Raw genomic sequence first — 21,041 nt, 5'->3', positions numbered from 1 at the left:
GGATTAGTGGTGCTGGACGTTTCGGTCGATTTTACTGCTCCTCGGATGCTGCCTGATCTGCTGTGCTCTTCCAGCACCACTAATCCAGAATCTTTCTACACTGTCCCTTCTTTCTACCTATGTAACACCCTGGAACTGCACAAACATTCCATTATTCAGACTCTATCATTATGTGTATTTCTGACCTTTATAGCACCAGTCGCACACTTACCTTCATCTACCTAAGTTGCGCTGGCTGCAATTCCTCACCATCCCCCAACTCACCTGGTTTTTGCACCTCGTTTTCTTCTATATGGCCAAATTTTTGGTGAGTAGTTTTAAATTCCCTTTCATTTCAGTTCCTGCTTTCCACAGAACACCAGTAACTGATTTTGGGTGTTTTATGCTTTTAGAAGCAATGCTTTCTAGATTGTTCTGGCAGGGGATTTAGGACTTATGCCAAAGAGCAAACTTAATGCCTTCTAAACTGTCTGAATTTTCTACAATTTTGTATTAAACCTCACATACCAAATCCTTACATTGACTCCTGGGATAACAAAAAAAAAGACAATGATTAAGTTAATGCACCATCATTCCTGAAGAAGGGCTTATGCCCGAAACGTCGATTCTCCTGTTCCCTGGATGCTGCCTGACCTGCTGCGCTTTTCCAGCAACACATTTCCAGCTCTGATCTCCAGCATCTGCAGACCTCACTTTCTCATCATACTTGACCACTTGAGAGCACTGTTTATTTGTTTCTTAGGTCATTTACTGTCAACTTCAGTGATCTAGTAGATTATTGACCCATTGTATGAAGGGTGAAGCCAACTATGTTCTAAATTGGCATGCAATACTGTGTCATCTTGATAGACCACAATAGAAACAAGACCATTAAAAATACTGTTTTGTTTTAATCCACTTATGGGATGAGGGTTCTGCTGGCCAGCATTTATTGCCAATCCCCAAGTACCCAGAGAACAGTTAAGAGTCAACCACATTGCTGTGTGTCTGAAGTCATATCTCGGCTTGATCAGGTAAGGGTAACAATTTCCTTCCCTAAAAGGACATTTGTGAACGAGATGGGTTTTTCTGACAATCAACAATTGTCATTAGACTCTTAATTCATTATCATTAGACTCTTAATTCCATATTTTTTATTGAATTCAAATTCCACCATCTGTGATGGCAGGATTTGAACCCATGTTTACAGAACATTAGCTAGGTCTCTGGATTAACAGTCCACTGATAATACCACTAGGCCATCACCTCCCAGGTTTCAGTGGTCATAGTAAATTGTAAAAACCAATTGATTTGTTGTGAAATGTCAAACTACATAAATTAGCAGCTTAAGGAATAACTCCAAGTGGTTGACTGGCTGATATTGATTAAGTATTAAAATATTTTGCATGGCATTGGTTTTTAAATGTTGGATCTGCCTGCAAATATTGATATTCTTCGAGAAATGATGTGAAAACATTTCTGACTGTGACAACCTTTGGCCTGGAAGCAGTGCAGTAAGGAAAATTTGTAATGTCTAAAAACATCTAGGATATTGTTTTATAGCTGGAAGAAAGTGACTTTTGAATAGCTTGCATCAAAAGAATAGGCATCAGATGTAATTTTCTTGAATAAGGCATCTGGATGGACATATGAATAGGAAGGGTTTACAGAGATATGGGTCAAGTGCTGGCAACTGGGACTAGATTAGGTTGGGATATCTGGTCGGCATGGACAAAATGGACCGAAGGGTCTGTTTCTGTACTGTACATCTCAATGACTCTATGACTATGAGCTCTGATGATCCCTAACCTTGAAACATCTTTTTTTATTAGCAGTGCTAAGAAAAGAATGCAATGTGGTTGGTGGACCAAAGGAAAATTACAAGCAGGAGGGCGAGAGGTTGAAGGAATTCAGTACATAAGTACAAATACAAAGCAAATGCAACACAGACAGGAGGAACAAAATGAATTCTTGTAAAGAAGCAGATGTCTCTTAGGAAGAGGCCAATTTTTCTTTTTGGCATTTCAGGACAGGAGCTCTTGACTTATTAGACAAATTGGCTGAGAGATCTAAATTCTGGAAAACTATGTTTTAGCCTGGAGATGCTAAAGAGCTCAGTATTTTCCCAGAAGTAGTCAAAACATGAACAGAGGTGTATTATTGATAGGTTGGTTGAATAAAAACTCCTGAAAACTACATCTTCAGAACAGTCCTGACCTGAGAAAAGAGGGTTCACAGAAATGTGTTTCACTAATGATATTCCGAGTGAACTTCAAAATAAGAAAGATCTTGAAGGATCAGACTCTGGGCTACCATGTATGAATAAAAAATAGAATACTGTGGAACCGTGAAGCTACAATACTGACATGTTTATAAACACTACAATCCAGATACCTATTGTCTTAGTTCTTAATGTCTTTGTTAAATCATTGATATAAAGTTAAATTGACCTTTTTATTTGAAGTATCATGTACCTGATAATTTGTGTTTAATTTTCATTGATTCCATTTCGTTTTTAAGTTATCAAATGTGGAATCTTGTTGATAAGTTTCTTCTTTGGAGATCATTTGGTGAATATGGTTACTTGGTTTCACCTCCCCCCGCAGATCTAAGGATTTATGCGCTGACACACACTAGGGGACCTCAGAGAAATATCAACAAACCTAGTGGAATCACGTAAAAACACTAGTATACTTCAGGATGTCCCAGAAGTGAAAAAAAAGCGCACGTGCTTGTCAAGTCTACATCTTAACACATGCAACACAGCACCAACAAAATAAAGGAAATGGTGGCCCAGCTTCAAAATACATTTCTTATTTGCTTATAATAAAAATAATGGGCTGACAAAGTAACAAATATTGACAACATATCAAATACAGATATGAAATGCATAATACTTCTAAATGCAAGTCAGAAACTAGGCATATTTATGGGTTTCCTAAAAACTACCAAGCCTAAGTTGAAAATCTTTGAGAAAAACACTCCTTAAGATTTTTGTGTCTGGGAATAATGCAAAATGTAAGGAGCTATTTCTAGGACAAGTTAAAGTATATATAAACAAAAAATAATCACTCATATGTAATTTTTTTCAGCTTCAATCTTCAAATTCTGCACTTCAAGCCAACATTTTACAAACCTATGTCATTTATAACAAAATAGAGCAATGCCAGTTCAGAAGTAATGGGGTTAAACATACCCAAGGTGGAACAAGGTTGCAAAAATGGTCTAAAAGCAAAACCAATGCATTGCTACTGTTTTTAAGAGCTTGTGCAAATCTAGACTTTTCCTTCAAAAATAAAATGTTGTTTTACATTAATTTAGTCACAAGAACTGGGTTGCATTTTATTCAGTCCAGTACCAACTACACCCCTAACCCAGTACAGCTTTCATTATTGCAGCCAAATTGAAATTTACATGTTGTTCCATTCCTTTACCACAATTTACCCTGTATCATCTAATTCGATAGTCGAGCCACGTTAATTTATTGGTTGGGGGGTGGAGGGGGGGTGAGAAGAAAAACCTCTGCCTCAGCAAAACTTTTCATTAAAATTTTAGACAAATGATCTCCTTGTCCTTCTCTCCACTGCCTGGGGCTCCATGCTATTTCTATGCAAATAACAACCTCAGAGTTTATATCCTATTATTTCCACCGGAGCTGTGCCGACATGACCTGAAACGCAAGAGATGGAGCGAGTGATTGCTGGAGTGTGAAAAAAAATATCGTCAGGAGTCAGAACCAAGAACAAAAAAAATGCTGGGATAACGTATTTATCTCGAGCTGTATTGAAATTCATTCTGTGTCGGCGATCATGCTCAATCCATCTGCTTTATGTTATCATTTGCATTTCATGCCTCCTGGCTTTGATGTGCTGATACTTTGATGCAGTCTGAGGCGTACATTATCATTATTTCAATTTTCACACGAGCCGACAGGTCAGAGAGATCGAAATGTTGATGTTTCATGTACAGCTGTTTATTGTAAGGTGGGACAGAAGGATGTCCATGACACCTTGCCATCCCTGTTCATTATGCATGCAAGAATTCCAACAGCAAATTAAAGCTGATTCAATGTGAGTAAAAGCCAATTTTATTTTCTCCTCTCCTTCTCTTGCCTGTACTTCATAGGCAAGGGTTCACAGGGCACCTAAATGAATCTAGGTGTCTTACGGCAATTTGGTTCTGTGCTTACAGACCACTGACACATAGAAGGTAATGCAGACATAACGTGATTAGGCAACTTGCAGCACTGATCACACGCCAACCCCCCCCCCTTCCCCCCTTGATAAAATAATCTCAGCTACAAATGATAATGGCCAGCAGAAGGCTGCCTCTATCACACATTAGCTGTCTGTGAATCACCACCAAACTGAGCAGTGACACAGGCTCAGCCAAGCAGAAAGCAGCACCCTTGACCGGCCCTATTCCACATTAGGGGAAAGAAACAAAACAGCACACAGTTTAGCTGAGTTTTTCCCACTGGGTTACATGAGCTGTACTGTTTGCTTCTGAAAGAGCCCGACATCCAATCAAATCACATTCACAGAAATATCTACACACCATGTGCATTATGGTTTTCTAACACAGAATAAGAAAGCTTTCAATTTTATAAAAAAATAAGAAAATGAAGTTTTTGGATCTTTGCTCTGTGTTGCTGAGATGACAGCAATTTCATCGGGCTCCCTACTCCTCTTCATCACTTACCTGTCCAAGGATTCTTCTAAACTGTAAACTGGGAAACTTATTCAATTTTGTCTATCCTTATTATTCATTGCTTCTTAATCACTTTCTATCTGAAAGCTCCTAGCGATTGATTCTGTGTACTAGTGGCAATATAGCCATTTCTTTGATAGTTACATGATAATAGCAATGGTTACTGAAATCACTGCTACAGGAATTGTCACAAGTATATTAAACTATCACATTACTGAATTGCTTAGTCGTAGCTGCAACTAAGAGAGGAACAATTTTGAATGACTTCTTGGATAGCTTGGATCCTAACTAAATAATCTACCAGGGAACACAGTGACGTAGTGGTACTGTCATTAGCCTAGCAATCCAGAGCCACAGGCTAATGTTCTGAGGATGTGAGTTCAAAACCCACCATGGCAGATGTTGAAATTTGATTCAATAAAAATATTGATTCAAAAAAGTCCAATGGCAACCGTGTAACGATTGTCAATTGCTGTAAAAGCCTATCTGGTTCACTATTGTGATTTAGAAAGAAATATTTGCTATCCTTCCCTCGTCTGGGCTAAATGCAAGTCCAGACCCACAGCAATATAGCTGACTCTTAATTGCACTCTGGGATGGACAATAAACGCTAGGCCAGCATTTTTTGTGTTTTTTTATTTAAACTGCAGAATTACAAAATATGAAATGCTTATTGGGGTTGCATACCTTCTCTCTATACAAGAGTGAGCAACTATTGAACCCTCCCTCTCAGGATCATTGGGTTAGCTTGCAGGCAGGAGGGAAAACAAAGATAAGTTGTCCACCTGTAAAATACGCAGAAACTCCAGAGAAGACTGAACTGGAAGTTTATATTATGGATTTTACTGCGCAGATTTACCTTTGAAACCTCAGTGTCTCACCAAAAGCTAGGGTTGGCTTAAATAGAGTATAAAACTGATACAAAAGTATTGCTGTGGGTGGTGGTCATCTTTTGCCATGTGGGGTTTGGTCTGTGTCGATCTGTTTTAAACACATACACATTTTAGCAACTTAGATAGCTTGTATCACCAGCTTGATTCTCTGCACCCAGTGATAAATGCAAATGAGTAAAACAACCATTTGTGGAATGAAAATTTGAGGCTGACCACTAATGTGAGGATAGCACATCACGTCTTGGGGTGGTAGGGGATGCAGGTAGGGAGGGAGTCAATTTATTCACTGGTATATACATAAACATGAGTTCTGCATCAAAAACAAAATGGTGTTCTTACAGGCTAGGTTGCACACTCTTCTTTCCATCATCAGCTACATCAACTACAAACCAAATGAAATGGATATTTGTCAGAAAGTTCAGGTGTTGTGATATTGGAGGGACAATTTATTGTTCTGCTTTTACTTTACTAGGTTTTTTTTTTAAAACACTTCACTGATCATTGGTGGCTTAGTAGGTGGGCTACTTTTAATTTCCAGGACTCAGCTGGAACTTGTTGTTCAGAGTGAACGGGAATGGTTGAAGGCCTTGCCAAGAAATAACAGTTAACTGCATGGTTAAGTACTCAAAAAGACAGCCAGATGTGACAGGATGTCCAGTCTGTCAACTCTATATTGCAATGCATTGAAGACTTTAACACAAATCCTAGAGCAATTAGGATGGCCTGGGAGCTCATTACCTTACTCACTGAGTAAGGATCGACAGTTCCCAGCCAGACTGCAAAGCAGAGTAGGTCAAGACTATAGGAACCTCCATCTGATATGGACTGAAAGCCTGGAATAGAATGCATATCTTGCTGAGCACATCGTATTCAAGTAGCTTCAGCCTTGGGAACCCCCACTACGTTGTTCTCAAAACAGCTTTCATCATCAAAATTATGGGATAGAAAATAAACAAATAAATAAAAACCATGCAGAATTAAGTGTAGAATTGCAAGTGAGAGTCCAAGCCACTATGGAGCTTCTGTTAGGTATCTTGGGCGGGTCAGACCTAAATTACATTACAAGAAGCCTAACAACTGTTAGAGAAATCAATTCAAACATTCAGCAGCCATGAGTAGAGCAAGAGTAATGTTTATCCCACTAGGCACGCTTCCTGTTCTCTGCAGCCACCAGTGCAAGGAGGTTTTTTGTTTGGTTGGTTGATATTTCTATGGATCCAGACAAGCTGGTGTGCTTGAGATCCTTTTCCCTTAAAGCAGGTTCCAAACATCCTACCCAGCCACCCTCTCCTACCACACACTCAAAGCTTGCTCCAAAGCCTGATGGCCAATTTCAAATTGATCCTGGAGTCTTTCACCTTATTAAAAAAATTGTTTCACACTTGACTCCAACTCTAATAGATCTATAATAGCAGTAGTGAGATGAAATTAAATATAGCAATAAATCAAATGTTGTTCCCTATAAGTAAGAGTTTCTTTAGCGTACATGGATACTTTCTTCATGAAGTGTTCTTCCATCATACAGGCGTGTGAAAACAAATTGCACAAAAAATCTATTGGCGCTAGCATCATTTTGTTTAAATTGATGTCAAGAAAGAGTACTGTGGGATCACTTACTATCAGCCTCATTTGACTTCAGGCTATTGGTCCCAAGACCAATAAACCTCCCCAAATCTGACAATTTGAGGCCTGCGAGATTTTAACATTTCTGGTTGTATCTCCTTTTACCCTGTGAGTTGACCTGACAGCAGGCTTTTGGCATCACAATCAAGAAATAATTCATAATGCAAAGACAGGCAGAAAACATGAAGGGTGGCACCTTGAGAATAAACAGTTCAATTTTTAACTGGATTTAAAGCATGGACTTATTTTCAATGGAATCAAATTTCAAAAATCCATTCTAATACAACAGTCACTCTTTGAGCACAGATTTGTTTTAGGATTTTCCAAGGCGTCTGGCAATACAATTCCTATCCCATTTTCCTATAATTTGATGAATTCTGCTTTTGGCAACATTAGATCAGTTTACACAAACCCATTATGTTACTTTTATTGTAATGCTGTACAACCTTCCTTAGAGATTATTAGGGGACAATTTCATTAAGAATGGCACTAAAATCCACTGTCACTCAAAAATACTGATGCTTCATAAATAATTCAAACGTCCTGGATGTCTACAAAAAATGCTTTTTATTTTAAGTCAATACGGTATTGGACTTTAACTGATGACTACAGTGTGCTACATGATGACATCTGGAGAAAGTCAGATCTTGGCAAGGACTGAGAACCACAGAGGTTTACCAATGAAACAGCTTGCTTTTACCTTATTCAAGGCTCCAGCTCCAGTCAAAATGATATGCGAGTTTTCCACTTGGATAGTCCTCTGTCCCAATCGTACAAGGTATGCACCAATACCGATCGCACGGCACGTGACCTGCAATCAGACACTATTTCAGATAACAGTTCCTTATACAGGCAAAAAATTTCCTTATTAAATACTGTTCACAGTTGACAAGAAAATCAACCTATTAAGAATAAAAAAAATTGAGACATACTCAGTGCATCAAGTTTTTAAGTATGAATCTTAGGATTAATTATGTAGATTGCAGGAACAAGGGCAGCAGTGGATTTTGAGGTGGTGGTTTCACAAATATTCCCATCATCAACAAATGGGGAACCCAGCTCATCGGTGCAAAAGATAAGGCAGAAGCATTTGCAACAATCTTCAGCCAGAAGTGCCAAGTAGATGATTTTCAAATCTGCAGCATCATAGATGCCAAACCAAATCATTTCACGTGATATCAAGAAACAGTTGAGAGGTACCTAATACTGCAAATGCTATGGGCCTTGACAATGCCCTGGCAACAGTAAGGAAGGCACGTGCTCAGAGTCTGCCATACCCCTAGCCAATCTATTTAAGTACACCTAAAACAGGTCATCTACCTGACAAGTTGGCAAATTGTTCTATAAACAAACAGCAGGACCAATAAACCTGGCCAATTACCACTCCATCAATCAGTAAAGTGATCAAGTGGTCAGCAACAATACTATCAAGTAGCACTTGCTTTGCAATACCCTGCCCTCAGAAACAGAGTTTGAGTTCTGGCAGGGTCACTTAGCTCTTGACCACATTACAGCTTCAGTTTAAACTTGAATTCAAGAGGTAAGGGGAGAGTGATTGACCTTGACATGAAGGCCATGTGGCATCTTAGAGCCCATGGGAATCATAGTTGAGTATAGCTGTCACAAAGGAAAATGGTTGTTGAAGGTCAGAAGTTCAACACAGATCAGCTCCAGGATATCTCCACACAAGTTCCTCTTGGACATGTCTTAGGTCAAACCAACTTCAAATGACTTCACCTCCATCATAACGAGAGAGGTGGGGATGTTTCCTGATAATTTGCAGGATGTTCAGTGCCATTTGCGACTCCTCAGATAATGAACTGATCTACATCCAATGCAGTAAGACCCAAGACAATTTCCAGGTTTGTAGTGACAGGTGGTAAGTAATATTCGTGCCAAACAAGTGTCAGGCAATGACCATATCCACTAAGTGAGACTCTAATCTTCATGCCTTAACATTAATTGGCATTAGGGTGTAGGTTTGCTCGCTGAGCTGTAGGTTTGATATCCAGACGTTTCATTACCTGGCTAGGTAACATCATCAGTGGCGACCTCCAAGTGAAGCGAAGCTGTTGTCTCCTGCTTTCTATTTATATCTTTCTCCTGGATGGGGTTCCTGGGGTTTGTGGTGATGTCATTTCCTGTTCATTTTCTGAGGGGTTGATAGATGGCATCTCGATCTATGTGCTTGTTTATGGCGTTGTGGTTGGAGTGCCAGACCTCTAGGAATTCTCTGGCATGTCTTTGCTTAGCCTGTCCCAGGATAGATGTGTTGTCCCAGTCGAAATGGTGTTTTTTTTCATCCGTGTGTAGGGCTGAGGGGGAAGAGAGAGGGAGAACCTACAGCTCAGCGAGTAAACCTACACCTTAAACCTCAACCTGAGCTACAAACCTTGCATTCAGTGGCATAATCATTACTGAATTCCTCTCAATCAACATCCCAGGGTTTACCATAGAGCAGAAACTGAACTGGACTCACCATATAAACAAGGATGAGGCAGCTAAGAGTCCTGCGGCGAGTACCTCAAATCCTGACTCCAAAATCCTGCCTACCACTTAAAAAGTACAAATCAAGAGTGTGATGGCATACACTCCACTGGTTTTGATGAGTGCAGCTCTAACAACACAAGAAATTTGACATCATCCAGGACAAAATAGCCCACTTGACTGCTTGTGCATGTGAGACTAGTTATTCCTACAACAGAGTTTACCATGTACAAGGTGCATTGTAGAAATTCACCAATTCCTTAGATAGCATTTTCCATACCCATGACCACATTTACCTAGAAGGACAAGGGCAGCAGTTACATGTAGACACTACCAACTGCATGCGCCCCAACAGACCACTCAGAACCTTGACTTGGAAACATATCACTCTTCCTTCAGTGTTGCTGGAACTCCCTCCCTAAAAGTGTTGTAGGTCTACATGCAGCAAAGGCACTGCAGTGATTCACCACCACCTTTCTCAAGGACAACTAGGAATAGGCAATAAATACCAGCTTTGCCACTTTAATGTTTCATTCAAGTCAGCATTTCGAATAGTGCAAGATTCCCTTTTCCTGTTCAAATCAGAGTAGGACATGAACTATCAACCTTCTGATTCGGATGAGAATGCTATCACTGAGTCAAAGCTGATGCCAAAAGCACACTACCTTATTTTTAAACGTTCTTCAAAGTAATTTGCATGACATACCAAATTCATTGTGATAATTTCATCATAAGCTAACGATGATTCTCCTGCTATCATTCCTGATCCTCGGAGATTTTCAACTCCCAGTCCCTCTTCTTTGCCGATGATATCTGTTATTTTGTACCTGTGAAAAATGAAAGGAATAAGGAAACCAATCCAACCTGAAGCAAGTCAAATCTAAATGTGGACCATTTTTTTTTGAAAGAGGACCCATTTATTTAACTCAAATAATGAAACAGCCCTGTGTGTAGCATAAAAGGCTCTACTTTCTGCTGGCCTCAATATTTATCCTTACTCTGCTGAAGACTCAGTAACAGTTTCATTGACATCAGCATTTTCTAGTAAAACATCCAAGTGATCGTGCCTTATATAAGACAGTGAACAATGCAGGCTATTTATTCACAGATGTTGCCATAGCTAAATAGATTCCTATTACAGATACTTAAGAAAGCCAGAAAGGACAAAGTTCCATATTAAAATCTTTCTTTAGCCTTTGTTCAATTGGTAACACATATACTTTGATGTTGAAAAGTAAAATTGGTACAATATTTCCCTCCCATTCAAATATCTGCCAATGAAGTTTCCTATAGTAACTTTCATCGAATATACCAGGAAGCAAGTTTCATCATTGCCAGAAAAGGTAACCGTCCCAAGTACAATTTCTGGCCCTACATACTACACAGCAGAGACTATGCAGAATCCTCCTCGAGATAAAGCAAACAGTCAACTGTGAATCACGGCTGAAAAGTCACTACTGCACATAATATTTACATAGTCTCAAAGAAATAAAAGTAAGTCCACATAAACAGTTTACATAGGAGCTACAGCCAAGAGACAGGCCACTTGGCCAAAGATATCTACAGTAGAGATTATGCTTTTCACAAGTTGCTTCACATCCTCCCACTCTACTCAACTTCATCCCAACATCATACTCTAATTTTCCTTTCTCCTCATGGAATTTTGAAGCTTTCCTTAAAACTATGTATGCCATTCATCTTAATTTCGCCATATGCTAATTAGCTCCACATTTTAACTAATCTTTGGTTAAAATAAGTTTCTGCTCAATTCACTAGTGAATATCTGACGTTTTTCATCTCTAATTTTAGATATCTCAAAAACAGAAGCTTTTTGCCAGATCTACCTTTTTAAAACGACATATATACACACAATCATAGTTTAAAAGGTCTCTAAGTCAGTACTCAGTCTCCTCTCTCCCTAAAAAACAGCCCCAGAAATACACAGGTTTCCTGATACTTAGAATCTTGCTGTGGTGATATCATCCATTTAAATTTGTTTGGCATCTGCGCCAGTACCTTTTTGTAACATGGAGACCAGAACTGTACAAACAACTTGAAAAATATATGAGTTATGCAGCCATATACTTTGACACAAATATATTTATTTCAGCGAGTCATTTTGAGGGATACAGACACAAAATGCAGCGGCAAACCTTGCAAATTTATTTTTTAATACCAGCTCAAGTATTGCATAAGAATTCCAGATGTTTATTGGCAAAGTGTGGCTTTCTGGATGGAGGTGAAAACATATCTGTTATTCTACTGTTGGGGGAAGGGGATGACGTAGTGGATCATTAATCCAGGGACCCAGTTAATGTTCTGGGGACATGGGTTTGAATACTGCTATGGCAGATAGTAGAATCTGAATCCAATAAAAATCTGAAATTAAGAGTCTAACAATAAGCATGAATCCATTGATTGTTAGAAAAGCCCATCTGGTTTGTTGATGTCCTTTCGAGGAGAAAACTGCTGTCCTTACCTGGTTCAGCCTACATGTGACTCCAGGCCCACAGAAATGTGGTTGACTCTTAACTGCCCAATGGGCAATTAGGGATGGGCAATAAATGGCCAGGTCGCCCTCTTCCCGTGAATGAATAAAAACTTCTGGCATTTAATCTGCGTTATAACTAAATTCACCTCCATAAGCTGTACTTATTTTAAAGGAATGACAAAGGTTCTTCCCGATAAGTGAGATGACCCATGCAATCAGTATTCCCGCCTTGGTCAGGCAGTCCTCAGGGTTAAACAAGAGGTTTTATTGCTATACTGTAACGTGCACTAGTCATGTTTAGCCCAATTGCACAAAGGAATTCTGGGAAGTAGCACAACACAACTAACACGTGTGTACATGATGGCGTCATAATTTCGCATCGCAAATTACGCACAGCAGTACACACACACACACACACACACACACACACACCCCTTCAATTCAGGAGTTACACAACTCAAGATTCTCTCACCAGACAGGATCTACATTTAGGGAGGCAACTTCTAAATTGTACTGAATGGATTTCAGTAATTTAACTTGAGGAGAAAAAAAAAAATCACAAACCCACAAATTGTACCTGAAGACTACATATGATGTATACTACATACCTTGACTCTCCTTCATCTTCAACATGTTCACAGTGCACTGAATTTAGTGCACTGACTTTTTTATAGTCCTGAGGTGTGAGGTAGAGGTACTTGTAACCCTGCAAATGTACAGGACCATGAGTGCAACTGAACAAGTCAACAAAACGTTCTAATTCGGCAAAAACATTTCCAACCTGTATAATTTAAGGCAGAGTAGCCTCAAGTTGCAAAGCTGCTCCTTCAGAAAACTGACAGACTAGAAGATGTAGGTGCAGAAGTAGGCCATTCTGCCCACTGAGTCTGCTTGAAATTCAGTGAGGTCTTTTGTTTCAATAACATTGTTCATAAATCATAAAAAGCTTTCAAACAGACAGCAGGCAATAGGGAAAGCATGCTGACTGTAGGCCTGTTTTTCCAAGGGAATGGAGTATAAAAAGATGCAAATCTTGGTAAAACTATACAAGACACTAATTAGATAACACATAGATGGTGTCCAGATTTGGTTCCTTTATCTAAGGAAAGATAATGTCGTCATTATCCTTGGCATGGAGAGTTCTTTTTATGAGGAGAGATTGAGTAGATTCAGTCTGCGTTCGTGAACGTTAGAAAAGAAGACTATGGTGAAATGTGTAAGATTCTTAGAGGTTTGACAAGATAGATACTTGTTTCCCCTTGAGGTAGAGTCTAAGATCAGACAGAATAATCCCAGAGTAAAGCGTCGCCCATTTAAGACATAGACGAAGAGGAATTTATTCATCAGAGGATGAGTTTGTGGAATTCTTTCCAGTAGAGGCTGGGTCATTAAGTATATCCAAGGCTGAGATAGGCAGATTTTTAATCAGTGAGGGAATCATGGGTTATGGAGAAAAAGCAGGAAATTGGAATTCAGCTAATGAAGTTAGCCATGATCTCAGTGAATGGTGGAGCAGACAATGGCCAAATGGTCTATCTCTGCTCCTACATCTCATGGTCTTATTAAATGGCCATGGACTGATTTTTCTGGCATCTGTTGAAGGGGATGGGGTATTTTGCCTGAAACTTGGAGTTGCCTTATAAGAAAGAGGACAAGATTTATTTATTGGATGCTCGGATGCAGTTACTTTTTAAAAAATCTTTAACATATCTTTATGTTTGATCCGAAAACTTGTGTTACAATACTGGAATTCATCTTGGTAGCCTTTTTTTAAAAATTCATTCAAGGGATCAGGGCATCGCTGGCTAGGTAGGCATGTATTGCCCATCAACCCGACTGCTGTGGGTTTGGAGTCACATGTAGGCCAGACCAGGTAGGGATGGCAGATTCCTTCCCTAAAGGGGATTAAGCGAACCCGATGGGCTTCTCCTGACAATTGATTAGTGGTCATCATTTAGACCCCTAACAACAGATTTTGTTTTTTTTAATTTAATTCAAATTCAAACCTGGGTCCCCAAAACATTACCTAGATACCACTAAGCCATTGCCTCCCCATGCTTCATTAATTATTCCCAATTCTGTTATAGTATTGATTCTGTATAGCACTAAAATGCCAGGGTTTGGCCCATTACTTTCTTTAAAGTTAGAGCCATTTCTGATTCTCATGTCAGCCACATATACGGCTTCCATAATATAAAATCATAGAAAACTATTTGCTCTAGACGTCTATTCAGAATGTAGTCGGAAGCGACTGTTCAAGCTGATTTCACATGAGGCCTTTACAGTGAACAGAAAGATGACTTTCAGTCCAGGCCACATTCAAACCCAGGTAACATTGATATAAAAACTAGACCCAAAATTAAAACCTTATGAAATTTAACTGCCGTTGACCCATTATTTCAAGGAAATTTTTAAATGCAGCAAATATTAATCACAGTAAGTCACTCATCATTGTTTTTGTCCTAGTCTTTGCAGGGTCAGTAAAATAATACTTGGGTTTTGAATGACATAGAAACATTTGGCCAGTTCCATAGGTTCTACTTAAGCAGCCACGTGAATGGAAAGGTCACATTAATGCAAAGGCAAGATAAACAGTTTGACATAGATGATGGGGAACAATTTTGATTTTCAGTTTGTGAAAGGGTCACTGAACCTGAAACATTAACTGATTTCTCTTCACAGATTCTGCCAGACCTGCTGAGCCTTTCCAGCAGCAATTTCTGTTTCGGATTTCCAGCATCTGCAGTTCTTTCAGTTTTTAAATTTTGATTTTAGACCTGATTGAAACTTTAAAGCAACTTCACTGAGTTCCACAGGGTTTTTTTTTTAGAAAATGAGTCAGATATTCAGAGACTCTTTAAAAAAGACAGCAGCAGTAAACATAGAGCATGGCAACGCATAAAACTGTAAATAAATCACTGTCAGTATTGTGGATTTAATTTACAAGGATTCAATTTATTCAGGCTCATAGGAAATTAAGCGATTTGGAGACCGTGATTAAGGTGAGATAACTGAAAACAGTAATTTTCCCATAATTATCCATTCTGAGCCAATGTTTACCTTATATGGATCAGCAGGATCTTCCCAGGCTACATGGAACATGTGTCGAATTTCTTCTGCCAATCCAATCCTTGCTCCACTGTTTGCTGCTATGTAAATACGTGGGATGCCTTTGGATCTGGCAAGTTCGGAGGCTCTCAGGAACAACAGATCCTCCTGGGGTCCAAACGACCCAATCTTGTGAGTGATGTCATTGCTTATGACAATGATGTCACGGCCATCCAGACAATCTGGTGACTTTAGGTGCATCTTCCAGGCCACCATACCAATCTGCAAAAACACAACCACCCGAAGAAGTGAGGCTGGCAGGAGGGAATACTGAATATTATGAAAACAAATAACATTTGTACTTAATGCATCACCACATTTACAGAATAAATTGTTTTGTGTGGTTAGGTGAGCAAATCATGGCAGGAAGATTCCCCAAAGAGTAAATTTGATAAATGACCAGTTACTAACTTTCTGATAGGGTTAGTTGTCGACATTGAGAGAGAAATGGTAACTGATATGCAAGGAAAATTCTCAGCTATTTAAGTAGTGGCATACAATCTTGTACATACATCTTATTAGACGAATGGAATGTCAATTTGCATCTCATCTAATAATTGGCAAACTTCCATCACTTTTGCACTGAAGTGTCCTTCTGGTGCTGGATTTCTGAAGGATGTCTAAACATACAATCTCCTGACTCTAATACATAACTACAACCATTTGAGCAGATTTGGATTTTTTTTTGTTGGCCCAGCACGCTTTCAAAAAAATCCCTAAAATTAAAGCTACGAATTACATTTGCATTTTGATATTGAAACTAAAATAAAACACTTGCAAAAATATGATATTACATGTATCAAGTCAAGTATTTTTTTTTAAATAAAGACTTTTGAGTTGATCTATGTGTCAAATAGAGGAAACAGCATGTTCCTGAGGGACATCTGTAAGAATCAGAAGAAAAACTCTAAGCACAAGAATCGCTTTAGATTAGATTAGAATAGATTCCCTACAGTGTGGAAACAGGCTCTTTGGCCCAACAAGTCCACACCAACCCTCCGAAGAGTAACCCACCCAGACCCATTTCCTTCTGACTAATGCACCTAGCACTGTGGGCAATTTAGCATGGCCAATTCACCTAACCTGCACATCTTTGGACTGTGGGAGGAAACCGGAGCACCCGGAGGAAACCCACGTAAACATGGGGACAATGTGCAAACTCCACACAGACCACTTTGATGTGGTGCAGGAAATAAAATGATTCTTTCACTCAAATAAACAATGCATAATGTATCAGCAAAAGGCCACTTTCATCGGGAAACTTCATTTTAGAGGGAAGCAGAGACTAATGTTAAAAAGAAAATAAATTTTTGTTCCAGTCAACTGAAGAGGTTGAAGACAGAGGAGTTGTTCACCACTCCTTTCCTAGTTGTTTCATGGAATTGAACTGGAGTCAACATCCTGCCTAGTTTAACACTGTTGACCAGGTTATCCTCTTCTACATCCTTTCTTATCTAGCTTGGTGGAACTGGCATTGCCTGGTTCTGTTCTTACCCAGCAAGTCTTAGCTAGAAAATCATCTGCAATGTTTTCTCCTCAGACTCTATGTCTTGGGTTCCCCAATAAAGGGTGATAAAGATTTCCAAAAAAGGTAACTAATGCTATATTTATTTTTACATCTATAATTGAGGTTGATAGATCTTTGTTAACCAAAGGTATTTAGAGAAATATAGCGAAAGAATTTGATCATAGATCAGCCACAATCGCACTGAACCGCATCAAGGGTAGCCTACTTCTGACTCTTTGTCTCCAAGTCTCATTCACATATCAACTTCTTATTTTGACTCCCACAACAATTCTATGTTAAAAATATCATCACAATTTTCAAATCCCGCCATGGCCTTCAGCCCTGCTATTTCAATAAAATCCTCCAGACCTATAAGGCTTTAAGTTCTTTAGGCGCCTCAAATTTTGACGGTTTGTGTGTTCTGTTATTGTAGTCACTCCATCCTTCTTATTAATTGTTAGGATGCAGCATTGGTGGGAAGGCCATTCATTATCTATATCTAATTGCCCATGGGAAATTGCCAAGTTGCTGCAATGCTTCTTATTGATGGCACACACACATTGTAACCACTGTGCACCAGTGATGGAGAATGTGCAAGGTAGTAGATAGCGTGTCAATCAAGCCGACTGCTTTGCAGTATTGAGCTTCTTGAAAATAACCGGAATTCATTGAAGCAATTGAGGAGTATTCCACTACATTCTTGATTTGGCAATTTTGCTTTAATCTACCTTGATCTAAGTCTGGAACTATCTTACTTACTGTGGACAGTTCTGATCGCCACATTACCAAAAGGATGTAGATGCTTTACAGAGGGTGCAGAGGAGGTTCACCAGGACATTGTTTGGTATAGAGGGTACTAGCTATGAAGAGAGGTTGAATAGATTAGGATTATTTTCATTTGAAAGACGGAGGTTGAGGGGGGACCTGACTGAAGTCTAGAAACATCTTGAGAGCTATAGACAAGGTGAATAGCAAGAAGCTTTCTCCCAGAGTGGGAGACTCAATTACTTGGGGTCATGAGTTCAAAGTCAGAGGAGAAACGTTCAGGGAGATATGCATGGAAGGTTCTTTACGCCGAGGGTAGTGGGTGCCTGGAATGCATCGCCAGTGGAGATGGTAGAAGCGGGCACAATAGCATCACTTAAGATGCACCTGGACAGATACAAGAATGGGTAGGGAGCAAAGGGATACAGACCATTAGATGATAGACGAGAGGTTTAGATAGAGGATCTAGTTCGGCGTAGGCTTGGAGGGCCAAAGGGCCTGTTCGTGTGCTGTAATATCCCCCTTTCCCTTTGCGATGCAGCTTGAAGCCTGCCTATTTGAGCACACTTTTGGCCTTTGCTCTGAAGACTTGCAAATGCTAAAGCTGACAGTTCAAAATAAAATACTTCATATACAATCAATAAGACAGTTTGATCCAAAAAGGAGCAACTTTATAACATAGAGGCCTACAGAAATAGAAATTAAAAAAATGCACCTTCTCAAATTGAGAAGCAAGGACAGCTAACAAGATGTGTGGACAGTGCTTGTTTTTCAAGATTGTTGCAGTAGTTTCTTTACAGTTTGCAACTCTATCCTGAAAAAATAAAACTGTAGGCAATTCAACCTTAAGTGGGATGATGTGCCACCTAGAGGAACAATAAGAAATAGCAATTGAAAATATATGGTCGTTTAAAGGCCCAGCCAGATATTTAGTGTCTGTGAAGCAGTTAAGATTGTATTCGCATGATGGGACAATGCAGAATCCCAAGCACAGTTGACTTCATAGGAATGCTTTAAGAAACCGAATTTGGAGGCTTCCAACTCAGTGAAGATTAACAGTTATGAGCAGATTTTTAATCCTCTAACTTCTCCCAGAGAACTATTAAATTGAAGTCGCACTCACCACGGACACCCATTAACTACACCCTCCGGACCCTTAAACACCCTTTCCCCACCAAACATGCTGGACCAGATATCCAATCCCACTATCATCCTGAGCCCCCCAGACCTAACATCCCCCAGAGTGCCAGTATGACCCCTACATCTCACCAACCTAACCATCTGCCTCATCTTCCTCCCATCTGTTTAATCTGATAGTACCTGACCTTCCCTAAGCACTCACTCATTTACCTGGTATCCTGCCACCCTAGTCATCCAACTTTACAAATTCCTACTCATGCCACCCGAATAGTGTTCAGGGATGTGTAGGTTAGGTGCAGTAGTCATTGGAATGTAGGGTTGTAGAGTAGGGAAGTGGGTCTGGGTGGGATACGTTTTGTGTAGACTGGTTGGGCCAAATGGCCTGTTTCCACACTGTAGGGATTCTATGATATTCTATTGTAAATCTCAATCTTTCTGACTCACTCTACCAGAATTCTATTAGAAACAGGCTGAAATAATTCCAGCCTGTATTTGCAAGAGGTCAGAATATCCAATATAATACAAGCAGTTTAAAATCAAAGGGCCTCTCCCCACTTTGTATGCACCAGCTGAGCATTTCCTGAGAAAGCAGAGAGAAATTAGTTCTGCAGTGTTTCACCATTCTACAATCAAAACATTAATTACAAGAAGTAGAGGCTATGCTTTCCAAAGTTCCCACCTCACCCACCCCACAAAGACTAACAATAAAAAGAATAGACAAGACCAAAATTTGAAATAAAAAAAATGCTGGAAACATTCAGGTCTGGAAGCATTTATGGAGAAAGAGAATTACTTTTTTCCCCCAAGGGTGACAACTGTGCATCTCTTCGCTTCTTAAAAGTGTGTCCCTTGTTTCCCTCACCCCAGGGATGCTACCAGACCTAATGAGTAAATCTGGTATTTTCTGTTTTTATTTCACTGTGAAACCATACCTCCTTGCATGCTAACATATGGCGTAATTGTAAAGGGTTTTCCAAGTACCCACATACAAACTATGCAACTTAACACAGATTGCACAATGCAATCTACTCCAGTTTTAACATCAGGCATAAACCAAGCCAAGTATTAAAACTTCAAGAGTCAAAAACTTCTTTTGTGATGAGAAGTAGGAATACCCATCTTTTTCTGTAATTAAAGGCTCACTGAAAATGCACAGCTTTAGCATACTCAATTTGTCAGAAACCAATTTTGTTAGTGGATCATTGATTAAAGAGAACAACATATCAGATTGTTTTCTCCGCTACAAGTTGGATTTCGGGATTTTCAGCGTTGTTTGTTAATTGAATGGGAATGTTTATGCTACTGACCACTGAACCATTGTTGATGGAGACCTTCTCTCAATTGCTTAACTGTGAATTGGCCAATTTTCACAGTTACTTAAGTTTGTGTTGATGCGGAACCGAAAACAACTGTATTTCATACCAATGCAGAACCGGTCATTTAAACTTTTTTCTACAGCTGAGAAAATTGGAATCAGATAACCTGTCCATTTTCACCTCATTTTGTTTTACTTTCCATTGACCTCAACTCCATCAGATTCTACCAGCAGATAGCTGGGTTGATGAAAATCAACATTAGGCAATTGGTATAAATAGCCATCAAAGTATACGGAATATAACTTCGAATTGTATTCTACTTTCTATAAATAGAATTACATATAATTTACAACACATTGCCTTGGTCCAACCAATAAGGTTTATCCTCTGTGCAAACAGTGATTCCATGTGCCTACTGTGTTCTATGTGCAACTTTCCAAACATGTTTAATTTTGGCCCAGAGACTTTCTTCAACATCAGTTAAGTCATTCATTAACACCAGAAGTGATATACAAATTTCCTTGAAATAACTGACATTTTCTTGGTGCAGCCATGTTGCGACTTAAAACATAGAAACTGCTTAAATTTGTGGGACCTCCACACCTCGAAACATGTATATGGCAACATATACTTTCAAAAGTACTTTGCACACTTGGAGCAACAACGAAACCACTGCCCTATGGCAAGATAAACAGCTGACAAATGGCTTTACAAAGAATTTACATGAAAATACTTGATACAGTTTCTCTCTCCCTGCATCAGTCCAGAGTGACACCTTCAAGGCCACTTAAAACCAGCTGTGCCCTTTGGTTACCGCAATAGGACACTAGGAGAACCAGCACAATCAGCTTTTTGTTTTAAATGAAGACATCCAAGTCCATCTTCAAGAGCTACAAAGATAGGCAGCTCGTAGTTCTGGGCCTTTCTTTCAGTAAGCCAGACATATCAATTGTGTCAGTTGACACTGGCTCCCAGGTCATTATCATGCAACATTGATCAAGAGTGCAGCAAGACACGAGAAC

The 21,041-nt window shown here is 39.4% G+C and overlaps 1 protein-coding gene across 2 annotated transcripts in view; it reads right to left on the bottom strand.

Moving 5' to 3' along the window:
* The window catches only part of acaca (acetyl-CoA carboxylase alpha), a 264,322-nt gene that overhangs the window by 90,148 nt on the left and 153,133 nt on the right, over positions 1 to 21,041 (bottom strand). For both annotated transcript variants that reach the window (XM_043718470.2, XM_087977363.1), the window contains exons 41-44: positions 15,244 to 15,513; positions 12,792 to 12,889; positions 10,399 to 10,519; positions 7,906 to 8,016 (exon numbers count right to left, since the gene is read on the bottom strand). In XM_043718470.2, coding sequence (XP_043574405.2) covers positions 7,906 to 8,016; positions 10,399 to 10,519; positions 12,792 to 12,889; positions 15,244 to 15,513 — 600 coding nt within the window. The remainder of the gene's footprint in view (positions 1 to 7,905; positions 8,017 to 10,398; positions 10,520 to 12,791; positions 12,890 to 15,243; positions 15,514 to 21,041) is intronic.

Source organism: Chiloscyllium plagiosum, unplaced genomic scaffold (genome assembly GCF_037043375.1).
Source record: "Chiloscyllium plagiosum isolate Xiang-an unplaced genomic scaffold, Cpla_swu_hap1 HiC_scaffold_31, whole genome shotgun sequence".
NCBI lineage: Eukaryota > Metazoa > Chordata > Chondrichthyes > Orectolobiformes > Hemiscylliidae > Chiloscyllium > Chiloscyllium plagiosum.
This window is presented reverse-complemented; position numbering and strand designations above follow the sequence as displayed.